At 39.5% G+C, this 19,668-nt stretch overlaps 1 protein-coding gene and 1 long non-coding RNA gene across 3 annotated transcripts in view; one reads left to right on the top strand and one right to left on the bottom strand.

Moving 5' to 3' along the window:
• Positions 1 to 642: 642 nt before the first annotated feature.
• Positions 643 to 9,581, bottom strand: LOC310730906. The gene is made up of 3 exons (XR_014535011.1): positions 9,339 to 9,581; positions 6,922 to 6,981; positions 643 to 2,376 (listed from the first exon to the last, which is right to left on the bottom strand). It is a non-coding gene; the product is annotated as an uncharacterized lncRNA (long non-coding RNA).
• Positions 8,743 to 19,668, top strand: part of vav3 (vav guanine nucleotide exchange factor 3) — a 103,625-nt gene continuing 92,699 nt past the window's right edge. For both annotated transcript variants that reach the window (XR_014534248.1, XM_083545720.1), the window contains exon 1: positions 8,743 to 9,265. Coding sequence is in view for 1 of the 2 variants with exons in the window: in XM_083545720.1 (XP_083401846.1) it covers positions 9,062 to 9,265 (204 nt within the window). In the remaining variant the exon portion in view is untranslated. The remainder of the gene's footprint in view (positions 9,266 to 19,668) is intronic.

Raw genomic sequence — 19,668 nt, 5'->3', positions numbered from 1 at the left:
CACCCTGCTGAATAACATACCTGTGCTGTTAGTCACATTAGCCTAGCTAGATTGAGTTCATTTGCCATTTAAATTTTTGTTAGAGATTAAAGACTTCCGAAAATATGACACCATATCCTGTAAAAGCGTCGACGCTTCCTGTTTTTGCAGTGCATTGTGGGAGTTTTTAGGGCACGAGCAAACAGACAGGCGCACTTAAAATGGCCTACTGATTGATCAGCGCCCTAGTGACCTAAAAACTCTCTATTCTGTTCTATGTTTCATTGCTTCTTGTGTATGTTACATTTAAAATTTACGTCTTCTTAATAAAACCCATGAAAATATTTTGTGTTAGAAACACTAGCCTGTCCTAGCTAGAGTGTGTTCTGCTGGGTTAAGCTCAGCATGCAACTCAGTGCAATTTCCTCATTCTTTCCGGAGTGTGTTCCTCATTAGATAGATCGATCGATAGATAGACCTTGATTGTCATTGCATAGTAGAGGTACACAGCATCCACCAAAAGAGCATGTAAATATGTAAACATATGTACAGTAAATAAATATAAAGGCTATAGGAGTGAAGAGATGTGTTGACACTGTTGAAAAATACAAGAAAATAGTTATGTCTATGGCAGTGACAAATGTGCAGACACTGTTGTAAAGGTACCACAGGTAAATGGTTATAAAGCTACTGCATTGAAAAAAACAAAAACAAAAAACCCACAAATGTGCAAGCTGAATAAACAAGTCTAATAAAAATATATATACAGTGGGGTTCCGAAAATCCGCGAATTTTGGACGTATCCCCACAGCCCCTATGGTACCTTGTGAATTCGTCTAGACATTATGTCAATTTAATACAACAATTTATTATAACAATTTTTATTAAATTTGTTAGTGAAAACATGTTTAAAATTGTATTCCTCACATTCCTGAACATTCGGTCCGGCTGCGGATTCCCATGAGTTTTAAGATACTTGCTTAAATCAAATCAAGTTAAGTCGAGCTGTTATTGTCATTTTAACCATATATAGCTGACAAAGTACACAGTAAAATGAAAAAACGTTCTTCATGTTCCCTGGTGCTACATAAACTAACAATTGCTGTTAGTTAGAATCTAAATGAGAACCCGCTAACTTTCTGAACCGTGAATTATCAGGGGTTGACTGTATACATGAATGTGAAATATTAGGCAGGATGTGCGATAAGGTATATATAGATACACATAAATAAAATAGTGCAGATGTATGTAAGGCACAATATGTGTAGAGAATGAGTATAAAAATACAGTGTGTAATATGTACATTGTATGTATAGTTGTACAGAAGTTATATATAGTGTCTATACAGTGATCTAATGGTGTAGTGTAGAGTTCTGGTGCGTATGTTCCTGTATCTCCTTCTTGATGGAAGGAGGTTAAACAGTTTGTGACTGGGATGTAAAGGGTCCTTGATGATGTTGTGAACTCTGCACAGACATCTGCTGTGGTGAAGGTGCTTAATAGCAGGTGCTCAGATGAGCTTTCTTAAGACTCCTCAAGAAGTACAGGTGTTGTTCCTTCCTAACCAAAGCTGAAGTGTTCTGGTGCCAGGACAGATCTTCAGAGATGTAAACTCCAAAGAAATTAAAGCTGGAGACCTCTTTAACTCAATTCAATTGATTTGGACTGGAAAATGTCTCCTGCTGTTAGATTTCTGAAAGTCCACATTGAGCTCTTTAGTCTTCGTGTTGTTGAGGGTCAGGTTGTTGGTGGCACAACTTGCTGTTCGACTTCGGATTTCTTCCTTGTAGGCTGGTTTGTCGTCATTGCTGATCTGGCCGTCCACAGTGGTGTCATCTGCATACATGATGAAGATGTTGGAGTTATACAGAGGAGCACAGTCGTGGGTGAACAGGGAGTAGAGCAGTGGGCTCAGAACACAGCCCTGTGGGATGCCAGTGTTTAGAATGAGGGTTGAGGATACCTTTTTGCCCAACCTAAAAGATTGAGGTCTGTTGGTGAGAACGTCTAAAATCCATCTGCTAGTGGAGGTGCAGAAACACCAGGTGTGGCGACTAACCGCCTTGTCGGGCTGAACACAGACAAGGGAAAGCTTAAATCGAGGTTAAGAGTGTTTTTATTGAGACCAGAAGTGAGGGTAAAGAGGAATAGTGTAGAAGGGGAATGGTGTTCTGGTGCCCAGGAAAGGAGGTGAGGAGTGGCTGGAGCAGAAAGAACAGAGCGTTTTTACCGTGCTCCGATGCCTCAGGTCCCATCAGGCGGCTGGCTCTGCCGCCATCACCATTAGCTCATAGGGGTCAGGGTCTTCCTGCCGTATGGCCGAAGGCATCATCCCTCACTGACTAGGCATTGCGTGGGTCCAGCGGGAATTCCTCTTCCGCATCATTCGTCGGTAGCCTGTAGTGAGAGTAAGAGGGGGTGATAGACATCATTAATCAGGAGCCCGAAGTTGCAGTGAGGTGATTCAGAACCAGTTTCCCAAAGCACTCCATAACAACAGGGGTGAGTGCAACTGGGTGAAAGTCATTCAGGCAGTTGAGGTGAAATGTCCTATGCCATGATTTAAACGAGCAAAAAAGTGATTGAGTTCTTTCGGTAGGAGGACACTGTTGGTCGGTTGAGATCAATGTATCGGTTTGTGGTTTGACATGCGTCTCTGGTCAGAGTTGTGGAAGGGTCCACATAGTCTTCTATGTTGAGTTTGAATGTGAGCTTGGCTCTCCTGATGCCTATTTTCTGGTTGGCACTGGCTCTGTTGTAGTCCCTTGCGTTTGCAGTAACAGTAGACTCCGCCCTCCATGATTTGTTAACATAAATGCACAGACCTCCACCCCTGTGCTTACCAAAATCCACTGCCGTCCTGTCCACCCGGAAAACACTTCAACCCTCGAGCTCAATGATGCTGCTGGGAGCCATGTTTCCGTAAAAATCATGACATTACATTCCTTAATCTGCTTGTGTGCAGTTCATCCATTTTGTTCGCAAGAGACCGTACATTAGCCAATAAGATGCTTGGAAGAGAGGGTTGATGTGGGTTTAGCCTTAGCCTAGCCCCAATGCCGCCTCGCTTCCCCCTCCTTTGTTTACGATCTTGCTGCCGGCCGAGCTGGATTAGCGGTCCACGGACTTCCACGGCTGTTTGTATAATGCACACACACTCACACACAGTATTTTTAACATAGATATTTAAATCTCAGACACTACTACAGAATAAACTCTCAGTGCTGACAGTGACAAGGAAAAACTGTCTATATTAATTGCAGTCCTGATCCATTTTTATGGTCTTTGAGATTCCTCTCCCCAGGAACCTCATGGATCTTTAGGATGTTCATGTGGGAAAATGAGAATGGTCTCCACTAGACTCTAAACTCCATCCAGAACTACGGTGTCAGAATGATTTAGGCGAGTCCAGAGAGCAGGTCCACTCTTCTGGAAAGATGTTCCACTAGATTTTGTGGAGATGTGCTCATTTAGCCACAAGTGTGTTAGTAAAGTCAGGTACTGATGTAGGAAAGAATGTGAGGAGGCCTGGGGTTCAGTCATCGTGCAATTTATTTCAAATTTGTTCAATATGGTTGGAGCACTATTGTAGGAGACCATGTAAAGCATATCTTCATGGAGCTGTCTTGGGGAACATGGTCATTGTCATGTTGGAACTGGTTTGGGTCTCTTAGTTCAAGTAAAGGGAATATTTTATGCTTCCGGTAGCAGATTGAGGAAGAACCTCGTATGGCTGGATAAGTCAGGTGCCCTAATCCTTTTGGCCACATAGTGTACCATTTTTTTATGATTTTAAAAAATGGTTTTTTGTTTTTACATTTACTTTACATTTACAAAAACAATCCACTTTATCGAGTGCGCTTGACCCGACTGGTTATGAGTAAGTTTCTCCACATAAATATGAATGTAACTTTTGGACTTAAACCACAGAATATTAGTGATCTCTCCTGACCTGTAGATGTCTCTTTAAAATGTCAAGGCTGTGTCCCGTTCAATCGATCACCTCCATGCATTTAAACCGGCATTTCTGACTTACTGCAGTTTCAGGTTTCTTTTAAAAGTCTTTTACCAGCTAATCGCTAATGCTCATTCCCTCTCTCTCAGGCTGTGTAGGGGGTTTTATGTATTTATCTCCTCTCACTGTCTGTGAAACTCAATCACATGCCTAGTTTAAGCTTTTCTGTATTGATCTCTTATCTGGACACGATTGAGATGTTTGTGTGTGTGTGTGTGTGTGTGTGTGTGTGTGTGTGTGTGTGTGTGTGTGTGGTGTCTTCCCAGGATAGGCAATGGATTCACCTTGACCGTGATAAAGCCCTTACTGATAGTGAGAGTGTGATTTATATCTGATGAATCATCATACACTTGTTAGGTGGATAAATATTTTTTGGATGAAAGTATTTGCTCAATGTGCCATAATCATATCAGTAGTAAAGATAAATGCACTTAAGTAGAAGTGCAGATACTCTGGTAAAAGTTGAAGTTCTGACTGCACTTTTTTACTCCAGTTAAAGTAAAGTTTGGGCTCCAACATGAACTTAAGTAAAAGGTAGTCATTATTACTACCTGTTTTAGTGTCTGGAGCTGGACACTAAACCTACTGGACCTCACATCATATTAATATATTAATTAGGGCTGTCAATCGATTAAAATATTTAATTGCATTCATTGATTACTCACAACTGAATCGACAAATATTTGTCTGTTTTAAATGTACCTTACTTTAATAATGTTCAAGTTTTCAATGTTTTAATTAACATGCGCATGGACATGCTTTATGCAAATGTATGTTTATTATTAGTGAAACCGAACTCAACATAGAGCATGATGACAAAATATTCTTGTAAATGTATTAAAGTAATTATGGTGTTTTAAATTATGTAAATCATTAAGCTTATATGTAAATCAGGACACCAAACGAAACTAAAAAACTATATAAAACTATGTTGTTATATATGTGGGTGATACTGGAGAAACTGTAACTCTTCTAACTTTCTTCTAACATCAGTGAATATGTGTTTATTGTCTATATTTATAGTTTATTTAAAAGTAGACATTTCAAGCTTCCTATTCATATATTGATTATGTCTGTGTAAATATTTACTGAGAATTAGGTTGTTTTATTTATGTGTCTGTGAAGAGAGATGACAGACATGACAGAGAGCGCCCCCTATCTGTTTTCTTTATTTTTACAAAAGCACATTGTTTTGTTGATGATCAGGAATGTGTCTGTTCTCACTCATGTTTCCATCACTGACTCCCTCTGTCTCATCCACACTTTATCCATTACTGTCTTCTGCCTGTTCATTGTTATCTTTGTAAACTAGTCTACATCTGTGGTGTGTGAGAGACAGGAAATGATACACCAGTGGATTGAAAAATCTGCACAATGACAGGAAATACAACCTATTTGGGATGAAAACGGTGTGCAATTGAAGGAAAAAATATTGACATTTCACCAAAACTAAACTAAAGTAACGAGTCTGTTTTGAAAATGTAAGAAGTAGAAAGTACAAATATTTGTGTAAAAAATGTAATGAGTAAGAGTAAAAAGTAAAATAAATACTGAGGTAACGTACTGATACCATACATACATACATAATTTATTTACCTATAAACAATTAAATAAACTAATGAACCATAAGCCTTACTTAAGTGTGTGTGTGTGTGTGTGTGTGTGTGTGTGTGTGTGTGTGTGTGTGTGTGTGTGTGTGTGTGTGTGTGTGTGGGATGAATGGGCAGATGCTACTTTACCTCACAGATCAATATCTTTAAAAATAGAATTGCCAAAAGCACTTTAATCAATGCTGGGCTGTCAGTCAGTCTCATCCAAGGTGAGTGTGTAGTACATTCAGTGAGAAACACACACACACACACACACACACACACACACACACACACACACACACACACACACACACACACACACACACACACACGTTTTGATGGATCAAATGAATGTCAAAATTATTAATGGTGTTTTAGTTACTGAATTTTGGCAAGTACTGTATATAGGAAGAAATAGCATGTGTGTGTGTGTGTGTGTGTGTGTGTGTGTGTGTGTGTGTGTGTGTGTGTGTGTGTGTGTGTGTGTACAAGCAGAGTCCAGAGAGGTGACTGCAGGAATGGTGGCACTGTGCCACGGTTGGGTCCCAAATCACCGCAAGAGTGAGGATCAGATCATCTGTTCATCATCCCGAGCCAGAAATCTGAAGCAGAGACGAGCCTTGGACACGCTGCACTTTCTGTCTGTCTGTCTGTCTGCTGACCAATCACAAAACAGGAAGTGCTTCTTCTTTATGAACCCTGTCTGGACTTCAAAGTGACTCATTGTACTACTGAAAGCAGAACATCATCTTCGTTTCAAACATGGGCAGTGACTGAGACACATCTTTTTTAGTTTCAGTTTTCAGTTATCATACACTGTATGACCAAATGAATTAGGACCTGACTTTTCCACCCGGATGTGTTTTTTCACAAAACTGTTAGCACAAAGATGTATTGGACTTCACTTGAACTAGGAAAAGCATCCAGCATGTTCCAGCGTGACAATGCCCCTGCGCACAAAGCCAGCTACATGAAGATCTGCTTTTACAATGGGTTGGATATGGTGGAAGATCTCATGCTATAGAATTCCGACTCTACTGAACACCTTTAGGATGAATGTGAACGTTGACTGCACCCCAGGCCTCCTCACTCTTCTTACATCAGTACCTGATCTTACTGCTCATCCAGCCAATCACAATTCAGTATCTACACTGTGTGGTGTTAGTGTTTGTAATCTGAGTGTATATTCTGCTCTAATCACACATGTGAAGCTGTAGGGAGGTACAAGGCTCTTTATAATGAGATATTTTATTTTAGTATCACATACAAATGTGTTTGTGTGTGTGTGTGTGTGTGTGTGTGTGTGTGTGTGTGTGTGTGCATAAGCTGACTCACGCAGTTCAGCTCCCATCTCTCCATGGCACAAGATGACACAATTGGCTCTCCAGGTCACGGCTGCAATAATACACAGATAACAGCTTTTTCTTTTTTATGAGAATGATTGAAACCTCATGACTAAATTCTGTCATATCTAATTGGTCATAAAGTGACAGTAGCACCTGCATTCTGATACGTTCTCATTCAGAACAAAACTCCTTCACAGAGATGAATTGTAGACCTCAGAAGCTGTTAAACGCGTATAGTTAACGTCTATAGTTTCTATAATAACAGCAAAATAGAAACACATCTTGCACTTTTTATCCATTAATAGTTACCTTTTTAAATGTTTAAATGTTGTAGCAGCTATAAACAGTCGTTCCCCTTTGTTCTTTTTCTTTTTCTCTCTCTTTCTCTGACACTCTGAGTCCTTCCTTGAAAAAGAAAAAGGAACGATTTATGTACAGACTCCGCATACACGCCCCTGTGAATCCATATGAGCCTGCATTTGAGTATTAATTCATGTTTTCTGGCCAATCAGAAAGGAGAATTCATTGTTCAGTGTTAGTAAACAAAACAGCACCCTACTGTGTGTATCTGTTTATTGTGTGTTGAAGGGGAACTGAAACCGACAGTTCACTTCTTCTCATTTCTATTCAAGTCTTCTCCTTTTTTTTAGAAAAAGAAGAAAAGAAACGATTGTGTACACGACAGAAACAAAGGCACTGTAAGAGTGTCCACTTCTAAAGTAATGTGATTGTAAAGCTGTAAAGCAAGTGATTGCAGTCTGGGTTGCCAGATTGGGGGAGAAGTACCAAAAGACCACAGGATTGGCATGTGATTCTTTTTGAACATCTCACTCCACGTTTAGACTCTATTTGCTTATATAATAACATTCACTCTTCTGGGATTTGTGCTCAAGCAGACACAAGGCAATGAATGAAGTCAGGTACTGATATAGTGAGGAAGTCTGGGGTGCAGTCAGTGTCCATATTCATCCTAAAAGTGCAGTGAGGTCACATCTCTAGCAGGCCACTCAAGATCTTCCACTCCAACCCATTTAAAGCAGATCTTCATGGAGCTGACTTTGTGCACAGGGGTATTATCATGCTGGAACAGTGTTTGGGTCTCCTAGTTTAAGTTCAACCATTCAAAGACATCCTATACAGTTGTGCAGCTCCAACTTTGTTCTAATAGTTTGTGGAAGAAGCACATCTGGATGGAAGGGGCAGATGTTCCAATATCTTTGTCCATATTCTATAGAATAATATTTCTTCTTTTTTTTTTCTATGAAGATGATAATAATGATGATGATTATGATGATGATTATGATGATGATGATTATGATTATGATTATGATGATGATGATGATGATGCTGATTATTATTATTGTTTCCGCTTCACTACACAGAAATATAAAAGAGAAGCATTTTCTTGAAATAATGACATCAGATCTGCTACAAGGACAAAACACTTAAAGCCTGGAATGATGATGAATTTTAATTATAGATTAGATATAGATCAGATCGGAAATGTAACAAAACGCAGAAGTCTTTTAATTATAATCTCTGATTACAACATCCCTAATGTTTCATACATTTTATTATATTATTTTACTCTGGTTTATATGATTGGATATTTAATGCAAGATTTCAGAAAGGACACACACACACACACACACACACACACACACACACACACACACACACACACACACACACACACACACACACACACACACACACACACACACACACACACTCGTTGACGTTAAAAGTTAAAAGTTGGTCAATCTGGCAACCTGTGACATCATCACTACACACACACACACACACACACACACGCGCGCGCGCGCGCAGAGACAGGTCAGACTCATTGTGGATGGGATCTCGTAACCACCGGTCCGTTACGCGCTGGTTTCCTTCCGTGTAAAATGAAAACGGGGAAGTAGACACGCGCAGAACCGGTGCTTTTCTCTCTCTCTTTGCGCACGCACGCGCACACACGCACATGCAGCGTGTGTTTTATATGATCTGAGCCTTTTTTTGTGGGTTTTTCTTCCATTCTTTTCTTTTCTTTTCTTTTCTTTTCTTTTCTTTTCTTTTCTTTTCTTGTCCTGTCTCCTCCGGTGATCCGGAGACTGATTGACCCAGGCGTGATGGAGTACTGGCGGCAGTGCGCGCTCTGGCTGATCGGGTGTCGCGTGCTCCCGCAGTCGCACCGGGTCACCTCGGAAACCGCGCGCGCCTTCGACCTGGCGCAGAGTCTCCGTGATGGAGTGCTGCTGTGTCAGCTCCTCAACAACCTCCATCCTCAAACCATCAACCTGAAGGAGATCAACCTCAGACCGCAGATGTCCCAGGTCAGGAAGCACACACACACACACACACACACACACACACACACACACACACACACACACTCACACTTTTTACCTATGTGCATCACTGAGCTGCAAGGTTCCTTACTTGTTCCTCTGCAGAAACTCCTACAGCTTTTGGTCACTATATTAGGAACACCTACCCACACACCAGACTCTCTTCATTTCCTTTACACACACATTAAAGAAGTCATGGTACAGTTACATTCTTGAGGATGTCATACAATGTTCTGACACTGGAGACTCCTTCCATTAATTTATATATAAAACATAGAAGTATTAATAAATCAGGGTTATACGCTGCAAAGGAGATATATATATATATATATATATATATATATATATATATATATATATATATATATATATATATATATATATATAACACTGTATATATAAACACTGTATATATAAACACTGTATATATAAAACAGTTCAGTTTGCTTTTACTTCCTTCATCAGAGTTGTGGTATCCTTCTGGTCATGTGACCAGTGACATCATAATCACCCACATCAGACTGTCTTTATAAGAGTTTGTTTTACTGTCATGTTATTTTAACACTCTCAGATGTTGCTCAACACTATCAAACATAGGATTATAACACACACGCTCTCACACACACACACACGCGCACACACACACACACACACACACACACACACACACACACACACACACACACACACACACACACACACACACACACACACACACACACACAATTAGGGTGACCAGAGTGTGTGTTGTGTGACAGACCTCATCACAGAGAAGTATAAGAGAGAGCTCCAAACATGCTGACAGCTCTGTCTGTGTGTGTGTGTGTGTGTGTATGTGTGTGTGTGTGTGTGTGTGTGTGTGTGTGTGTGTGTGTGTTTGTGAGTGGTTCTGTGGGGTTCCTTTATATATTGAAAACACAATCACACACCATCTGTAGCGGATTATATGACCGACACACACTGTGATGCATGCGAACACACACACACACACACACACACACACACACACACACACACACACACACACACACACACAAGTTTTCTTTCATGTGCATAGATCAACACATACTGTGTATATATATATATATATATATATATACAGTGAGGAAAATAAGTATTTGAACACCCTGCTATTTTGCAAGTTCTCCCACTTAGAAATCATAGAGGGGTCTGAAATTGTCATCATAGGTGCATGTCCTCTGTGAGAGACATAATCTAAAAAAAAAAATCCAGAAATCACAATGTATGATTTTTAAACTATTTATTTGTATGATACAGCTGCAAATAAGTATTTGAACACCTGAGAAAGTCAATGTTAATATTTGGTACAGTAGCATTTGTTTGACGTCAAACGTTTCCTGTAGGTTTTCACCAGGTTTGCACACACTGCAGGAGGGATTTTGGCCCACTCCTCCACACAGATCTTCTCTAGATCAGTCAGGTTTCTGGCCTGTCGCTGAGAAACACAGAGTTTGAGCTCCCTCCAAAGATTCTCTATTGGGTTTAGGTCTGGAGACTGGCTAGGCCACACCAGAACCTTGATATGTTTCCCACAGAGCCACTCCTTGGTTATCCTGGCTGTGTGCTTCAGGTCATTGTCATGTTGGAAGACCCAGCCTTGACCCATCTTCAATGCTCTAACTGAGGGAAGGAGGTTGTTCCCCAAAATCTCGCAATACACGGCCCCGGTCATCCTCTCCTTAATACAGTGCAGTCGCCCTGTCCCATGTGCAGAAAAACACCCCCAAAGCATGATGCTACCACCCCCATGCTTCACAGTAGGGATGGTGTTCTTGGGATGGTACTAATCATTCTTCTTTCTCCAAACACGTTTAGTGGAATTATGACCCAAAAGTTCTATTTTGGTCGCATCTGACCACATGACTTTCTCCCATGACTCCTCTGGATCATCCAAATGGTCATTGGCAAACTTAAGACGTGCCTGGACATATGCTGGTTTAAGCAGGGGAACCTTCCGTGCCATGCATGATTTCAAACCATGACGTCTTAGTGTATTACCAACAGTAACCTTGGAAACGGTGGTCCCAGCTCTTTTCAGGTCATTGACCAGCTCCTCCCATGTAGTTCTGGGCTGATTTCTCACCTTCCTTAGGATCATTGAGACCCCACGAGGTGAGATCTTGCATGGAGCCCCAGTCCGAGGGAGATTGACAGTCATGTTAAGCTTCTTCCATTTTCTAATGATTGCTCCAACAGTGGACCTTTTTTCACCAAGCTGCTTGGCAATTTCCCCATAGCCCTTTCCAGCCTTGTGGAGGTGTACAATTTTGTCTCTAGTGTCTTTGGACAGCTCTTTGGTCTTGGCCATGTTAGTAGTTGGATTCTTACTGATTGTATGGGGTGGACAGGGGTCTTTATGCAGCTAACGACCTCAAACAGGTGCATCTAATTTAGGATAATAAATGTAGTGGAGGTGGACATTTTAAAGGCAGACTAACAGGTCTTTAAGTGTCAGAATTCTAGCTGATAGACAGGTGTTCAAATACTTATTTGCAGCTGTATCATACAAATAAAAAGTATAAAAACCATATATTGTGATTTCTGGATTTTTTTTTTTTTAGATTATGTCTCTCACAGTGGACATGCACCTACGATGACAATTTCAGACCCCTCCATGATTTCTAAGTGGGAGAACTTGCAAAATAGCAGGGTGTTCAAATACTTATTTTCCTCACTGTATATATATATATATATAGTATATATATATATACTAGGACACACAAGTGAGAGACAAACTGTATCGACACACACACACACACACACACACACACACACACACACACACACACACACACACAAGTGGGCATTTTTTATGTGCATATAGTCTACCTTTTTCTTTTATTAATTAAGTGATTGATTCATTAAAGAAAAACACAACAATCCTGAGTCTGGTATGTATCATGTACAGATTCATCCTTCTATCCTTCTATCCTTCCATCCTTCTATCCTTCTATCCTTCTATCCTTCCATCCTTCTATCCTTCTATCCTTCCATTGCCATGATTACGTTTCGGAGGCCAGGACAGTGGTTCAATTAAAACTTTTTCATGTGTTGTAGCTTATAAATGACTCAGTGTAAATACATTAAATTGTTCTCGCTAGTGTTTCCTGGTGCAGACCAACTCTTGAAATCATGCCTTAACAGCCAAGAAAGTGTAAACTCAGCAAAACATTGATTACTCTCTGACTAGCATGCTAATTGATAGCTAGCTGTAGATAACTAGCGCAACATCATCAGCTTCCATTTGACGATTTCGGGTAAATGAAATCCAACATATGGGTTCATATGCACGTAGACTCTACTGTGATGTCAATATGTTTAATATTTTATCAAAAAATCTCATCGATTTTAATCAAAGTTTAAAAAAAAATCCTTAATGATGGAGGAGAATCGAACAAGAGGACATGTAGAGTGCAAGTGGTTATGGATAACATATAAGATATATATAGAAATGAAAAAAATTGATCTCTCTCTCTCTCTCTCTCTCTCTCTCTCTCTCTCTCTCTCTCTCTTTCTCTCTCTCTCTCTCTCTCTCTCTCTCTCTCTCTCTCTCTCTCTCTCTGTCTATATATAAATATATATATATATATATATATATATATGCATGCACTTACAGAAAAATATCCAGACGTGATGTTCAGTGTGATGTACATTTCAATAACTGAGGGCTCAGATGCTCATTTAAAGCCTGGCTTGAAATATTCATGAGCTCAGCGGCAGCCATTTTATCATTGCATCGTTAAGGCTTGCAGACGGGGTTTACCCCGGGGGATACCAAACAAAGAGAAGAGGAAAAAGAGGACAAGAGGGTTTAAAAAAACTAAACTAAAATGTAATATATTTATCAATTAGGGCTGTATATCTAAAATTCGAACTAAATCGAACTCAATCGCATGTTTTTATCTGTTTATGTAAATGCACCTTCATTTATACAATATAAACTAAACCAATACCAAACCCAACATAGAGCATGAAGACCAGATATTCTTGTGAATGTTTGAAGTAATTATGGTGATTAAAAATGTGTATGTGTTTTATATTTAAATGTGTGCAACACTTCAGATTTTGGTGTTTGATTTGAGACCCGGCGCATTTCAGCAAAACGAATGATAAACCCCCCCCTCCTTTTTTTTTTTTTTTTACATGTATTTATTTCTATTTTTTATAAAAATGGTCAAACAGAAATGCTGCATTAATCACATATTAATAAAATGAGTGTCGTTAAAATTAATTTGCGATAACGCCTTATTAACATGTTACTTCTGACAGCTCTAATATATAAATATATACTTATATGCATATACATTATTTTATATATATATATATATATATATATATAGTTTTGCATGATATTCAAACGGGTGAAATCATCTGAGAGAATTGTGATGGTCCTGCCAACATGAGATGAAACATGAGCAGATGCTGTAAGGTGAAAACCCTGAAGGCCGCTCGATCGTGTCCTTGATTTAGGACACAGCTGTTTCCTCTTCACTCGTAGCTGGTTGGTTTGTGATGTTTTAGGTGTCACTGTGGATACTTGTCCTCACACACGTGTGCCTTGTTTATAACAGAAGTGTAGCACCAAAACAGACTCGATGTATGGGTGAGGGTCCATTTTTAGATTTTTTTTTACTAACAAGAAAAAGTGGCGATTTCTTTCGTTTTTTTTTTTTAAATCACGTGAAGAACAACCTGAATTCAAATGGAAACAAAAATGAAAGATTGGTAGAATTCACAGAGGACATCGCACCTGACACGTCTGCAGAGTGTAAGCGTTTCCCCTCCAGTCCACACCTCCTCTGTCTTGTAAGCCTACTGATGTAGGGTCAAGCAACAGTGCTATTAATGTGAGAAGAGATTTTGCAGCTTAGAAACTCTGACGTTGAATTTGTTCAATTGAAAACTTTACTCGAGTGTTTTACACATGCACAGTGCTTCAGTGTCCACTTTAGAAATGAAAATGTACAATTCCTATTCATACCCACAGAAATAGTGACAAGTGTGACATATTTCACCAGTTTTAGTAGAAAAATTAAACAATTCCATCAGTTTCAGTAAATGGATCAATTCAACCAATTCCAGTGGAAAGTTTGACCATTTTTTTTTACCACTTCCAGGATCATTTTCTTTCTAATTCCCATTGATTTAGTAGAAAGTTGACAAATTACTCTGTGCCTAATAGAAGGTTCACCAAATTTACCAGTTCTAGTAGAAGTTTTGACTAATTGCAATAAAGACTGGAAAGTACTTTTTCTAGAAATTCTCATCATTCTTGTCTTGGCAGAACAATTGACCCGTCTCCCTTGTCCTAGTATAAATGTGATCAATCCTCCTTGTTCAAGTACAAATTTTATTTGCATTTATAGCATTTGGTAGATACCCTTATCCAATTATCTCCATTTTTATACATCGAACAGCTTGGTGGTACAAGGATTTCAACTTAAAACCTTCTAAGTCCAACATCTTAACCACTGAGCAGAGTCTTTCCCCACTGAGGCAGAAGCAGAAGATTTGTTCAACCCATCTTGTCCAAGGGGAAAATTTGATCAGTTACACTGGTCCAAAAGGAAAGTGGGACCAAGTGGGAAAGTATTTGACTAATCCCACCCAGTCCAACTCTACCCAGAGAAATCCACACATTTGGTTACTTCAGAAGCGAAAATAATCTTCTGTTAAGCCCCACGGCTACTCAGAGCATTAAAGTTTAGTGGAACAGTCATTAGTGGACGACTTTCTCTTAGATATCAGTCGCCTACTGAACTATAGCAGCTCAATTAGTCAAACACTTGATCTTTAATGATCTGGAATGAAGAATAGGAATTAAAACTAATCTAAACACCAGCTCTATTGTTCTCTGTCATCTAGGAGATTCCTGCAGATGAAGAAACACCCACACAGGTTTCATTTCCATTAAAGCTGGAAACAAAACAAAATATAATAATATAATGTTTGTGACGTCGCCTACTCTCAAGTGGTAGTTTCTGGTAATTCAGAGCCACTCCACTGTGCAAACACTCAGTTTGGAGTGCAGCGGAGCTCTGAGGCTTCGTGAGAGTTCTTTTTCTGAAAGTGTGTGTGGTTTCACCTTTATCGCAAGTGTGTGGCTGCAGAGTGAAAGCAATGGCAGCAGGTGCGGAAACCGGGTCAAAAACCGAGCTGTTTTTAGAAAACTTTTTATTTCAAACTAATAAAAGATAAACGTGCTGTAGAAATGCAGTGCATCATTTAAATCTGTATATAACTACTATAAAGGCTCATTTTAAGTGTGTGTGTGTGTGTGTGTGTGTGTGTGTGTGTGTGTGTGTTGTTTGTTAGAGGGGGGGCGTGTGGTGTGGGGGGGAGCTGGGGGATTGCAGTGCTGAAAAGAACATTGACTTGCAAAGGGGAAACACACTGCTTGATCAGACACACTCTTTCCGAGCAGCCACGCCCAGGAAATGAGGAAACGGGATGGAGGAAGGAAGTGAAACTCAGCAGACATTTTAAATTTTTTTCAGCTTGTTACTCTCAGCATGGGGTTAAAATAAACCTAACAGCACCTCTGTAAAAGGGTAAATGGGGTATTTTATCTCAAACATGACAAAAGTGATATTCAAAATTATACTTGGTATCGGAATCACAATGATTCCTCAAGCGCATTTGACCTCGAAAGAATTTAAGTATATGTCTACCATACGTCTGAAAGTATTCAGACACACGACTTTTCCAACCAGATGCTTCTTCCCCAAACTTTTACCACAAAGTCGGAGAAACACAATTGTTTAAAATTGTCTTTTGGATGCGGTAACATGAAATTTTTTCTTTACTTGAACTAGGAGACCCAAGCTGTTTCTGCATGACAATACCCCTGTGCACAAAGACAGCTCTATAAAGATCTGCTTTACATGGGTTAGAGTGGAAGGGTGGATCACATGGGTCTTGATTGACCTGCTATAATGCTTAACCCTATGAAACACCTTTAGTATGAATTAAAACGTTGACTACACCCCAGGCCTCCTTTCCTACACCAGTACCTACAGTTACTAATATCTTAGTGGCTAATTGAGCTTAAATCTCCACAAGCAAACTTACTGGTACATTTTCCCAGAAGAGTGGATCTTATAATAACAGCCTGTCCAAACTAAATGTGGAAATGTGGATGTTAAAAAAGCAGCACATACCAATCTTTTGCTCAGGTGTCTACAAACTTTTGTTCATATACTGTATACTGTAAATACACTATATTTCCAAAAGTATTGGGACATCTGGTCATAAGGACGGTATGTGATATTTTGAGCATCACATTCCACATTTAGTCCCAATTTTCTCTTATAATTCCCTCCACTCTTCTGGGAAGGTGTTCCACTAGATTTTGGAGTGTGCTTATGGATATTTGTGTTCATCAGCCACAAGGGTGTTATGAAAGGCAGGTACTGATGTAGGTGAGGAGACCTGGGGTGCAGTCAGCGTTCACATTCATCCCAAAGGTGTTCAGTAGGGATGAGATCAGAGCTCTTAAGCAGCAAGATCTTCCTCTCCAAACCATGTAAACCAGATCTTCAAGGAGCTCACTTTGTGCACAGGGGAATCACCATGTTGGAGCAGGTTTGGGTTTCCAAATTCAAGTGAATGCAAGATTTTATTATACCACATCTAAACACTTAATAAACAATTAAGTGCCTCCAACTTTGTGGTTACAGTTTGGAAAAGAACCACAAATAGCAGGAAGGGTCAGGTGACCCAATACTTTTGGAAATATGGTGTATAGGATTAAATGCTGAATTGATTCGGGACTGTATTTAGAGTTGGAGAGTTATGTTAACCCTCACACAGGGAAAGTGACTCGTGTTAAGTGTCAGGTTATGTACATGCATGTGAAGATGGCTATTTAGGCCATTTAGGCAGTTTTAATGATATTGAGGCGGATAAACCCAAAACATGCATCAATATCAGGGTCAGAAACACTTAGAGTTTCGAAGAAGTTTAGAATTTTGAGAATAGATTGAGCATGTATAGTCGTAATTGTAATTATATTATTATAAGCATTGATTAGGTTTAGGACCTTTTTTTGTCAACCGATATCTAGAAACTAATTAAATTCAATTCACTTTTGTTCGTATAGCATTTTTTTACAGTGGACACTGCCCCAAAGCAGCTTTAGGTGTCATAAATTATTCCCTATATGGTTATCACAAATGATTGAGCCAGAGGTGATGGTGCTGGTGGTGAGGGAAAGACTTTCGGAGATGTTAAGAGATAAAGAATTGAGAGAAATCAGACTATATATATATATATATATATATATATATATATATATATATATATATATATATATATATATATATATATATATATACAGTATATATGATTGAACTACTAAAAAACACCACACACACACACACACACACACACACACACACACACACACACACACACACACACATCATTAGACTGTCTCAGATGCCAAATGTATGGAACACCAAACATATTTCCATAGAAAAAAAAAAAAAGCTCCAATATAGACACTGCTGAAACTGTATGTAGAATATAAATGAATGCCTGCTGCTTTGTATCGATGTATGTAGGTTACGCAGCTTTTATGATTAAACAAATCATGTAATTCCTGGACATGCTGGAAAAACCCTACAAAACATGGCCACAAACCAGCACTTAGCTTCTCAACCCACGCCAAAACGTTAGTGTAAGCCTGACTGAAATATTAATTTAAAAATGACAAGAAATGAAATAGAACCCATGCGGCTACATCACACCAGACTCTCAATAGCTCACATCTGGCTAAACGGTTAAGTCTGTCAGATTTAGCGTTCTACTTTGGTTTTCTTCTTCGTCTCTCTCTTCAGGACGGTCGTGTTATTATACACAACGAAGCGGGTTTTGCTTATTTAACATCGTGACGCACTGAAATGAAAACGCTCGGCTGAAAGTGAAACCGAATCGAAACCAAAACTGTTGAATTTTGCCCAGTAGGTGAAGCTTTTGCCAACGATTACAATATTATGTAGCTGTAAAATACGTACAGCCATGCTAGTCTTTTTTTTATTAACCAAGCTTGGCTCCATTCGGATTGTATTTCAGTGCTGTTTCTAACACCTTTTCGAAAACTTCCCCAGATTACTCAGTTGTACATCGCATACGCATCCTACACACTGCAGACAGCGGTACTCTTACCGCTAACAGTGCAGACGTGACAGGATGCTAGCTATCTACTGTACTGTACTCAATTTTACCTCCTGTATTCATTGTTCTGAACAGTGTGCTACAATATATGGACACTAGTACTGGGACATTTGACTTTTCCCTCTATATGTAGTTCCTCCCCAAACTGTTCCTACAACGTTTTCAGACATACAGCTGGGTGGTTTCTGACACTGAATAAAACACTGTTGTATAAACATGGACAAAATCAGCTGACTAAATAAAATATCCGACTTGGCATCACAGTTGGAGCTTTTTTCTTGAAAATTCATGTTGGAAACTCTGTGAAAAAGGTTCTTTGGTCTGATGAGTCCAAAACCGAACATTCTGGTTATTGCCCCCAAAACTACAACATGCTCATCTTCCTGAGGACACTATGCATACTGTGAAGCATGATGTTGAGAGCATCATAGTGTGAAGATGTGCTTCATCGCCCTAATGCACCATCCTCACCGTAAAAAGCAAGGCGATGGTTACATCATAGTGTGGGGCTGTGTTTGGCACTGTAAAGACACCAACCTCACAATGAAGCATATTGATGGTAGCATCTTAGTGTAGGAATGTGTTTCATGACCCTGAGGACACCATCCTCACAGTGAATGATTGTAACATAATGGGGTGGGGATGAGCCTTGAAATCTTATTAGGTCTTGGAAGAAATTTTAATTTTTCATCTTCTTGAGAACCTCATCCCCTAATTGAAGCATGGTGATGGAAGAATCACAATCTGGGGAACATTTTTCTTCACCCTGAGAACATCATCTCTACATTGAAGTGGTAGCATCATGATGTAGGGAAATGCTTTTCATCACCCTGAGAACATCATCTCTACATAGAAGCATGGTGTTGATAGTGTCATATTGAGAGTTGGGCCTCCTGATTTCTCTAAATGATCTTCTCTTTAGGTAAAGTTTCCACTCACAATAAAAACCCTAAATAGAATTCAGAAATATATAGATAAGAAGTATCTTCTAAACATGGTTTCACTGATGAAGTATTTTTGAGGTAACACCCTTAACAGTGCATGTAGCGAGAGAAATCACTGCCACAACCCCCTCACTCCCCTCTTCTGCCCCACACCTCCCCCATCTTCCTCCACCACACCTCCTGCAGGGAATCTCCGTCTATATCAGTAGAGACAGGAAGACGGGTTTAGTGTGTGTGTGTGTGTGT

This window comes from Silurus aristotelis (genome assembly GCF_946808225.1).
Source record: "Silurus aristotelis genome assembly, chromosome: 1".
Taxonomy (NCBI): domain Eukaryota; kingdom Metazoa; phylum Chordata; class Actinopteri; order Siluriformes; family Siluridae; genus Silurus; species Silurus aristotelis.
The sequence above is the reverse complement of the archived record's forward strand: the minus strand, read 5'-3'. Positions and strand labels throughout refer to the sequence as shown.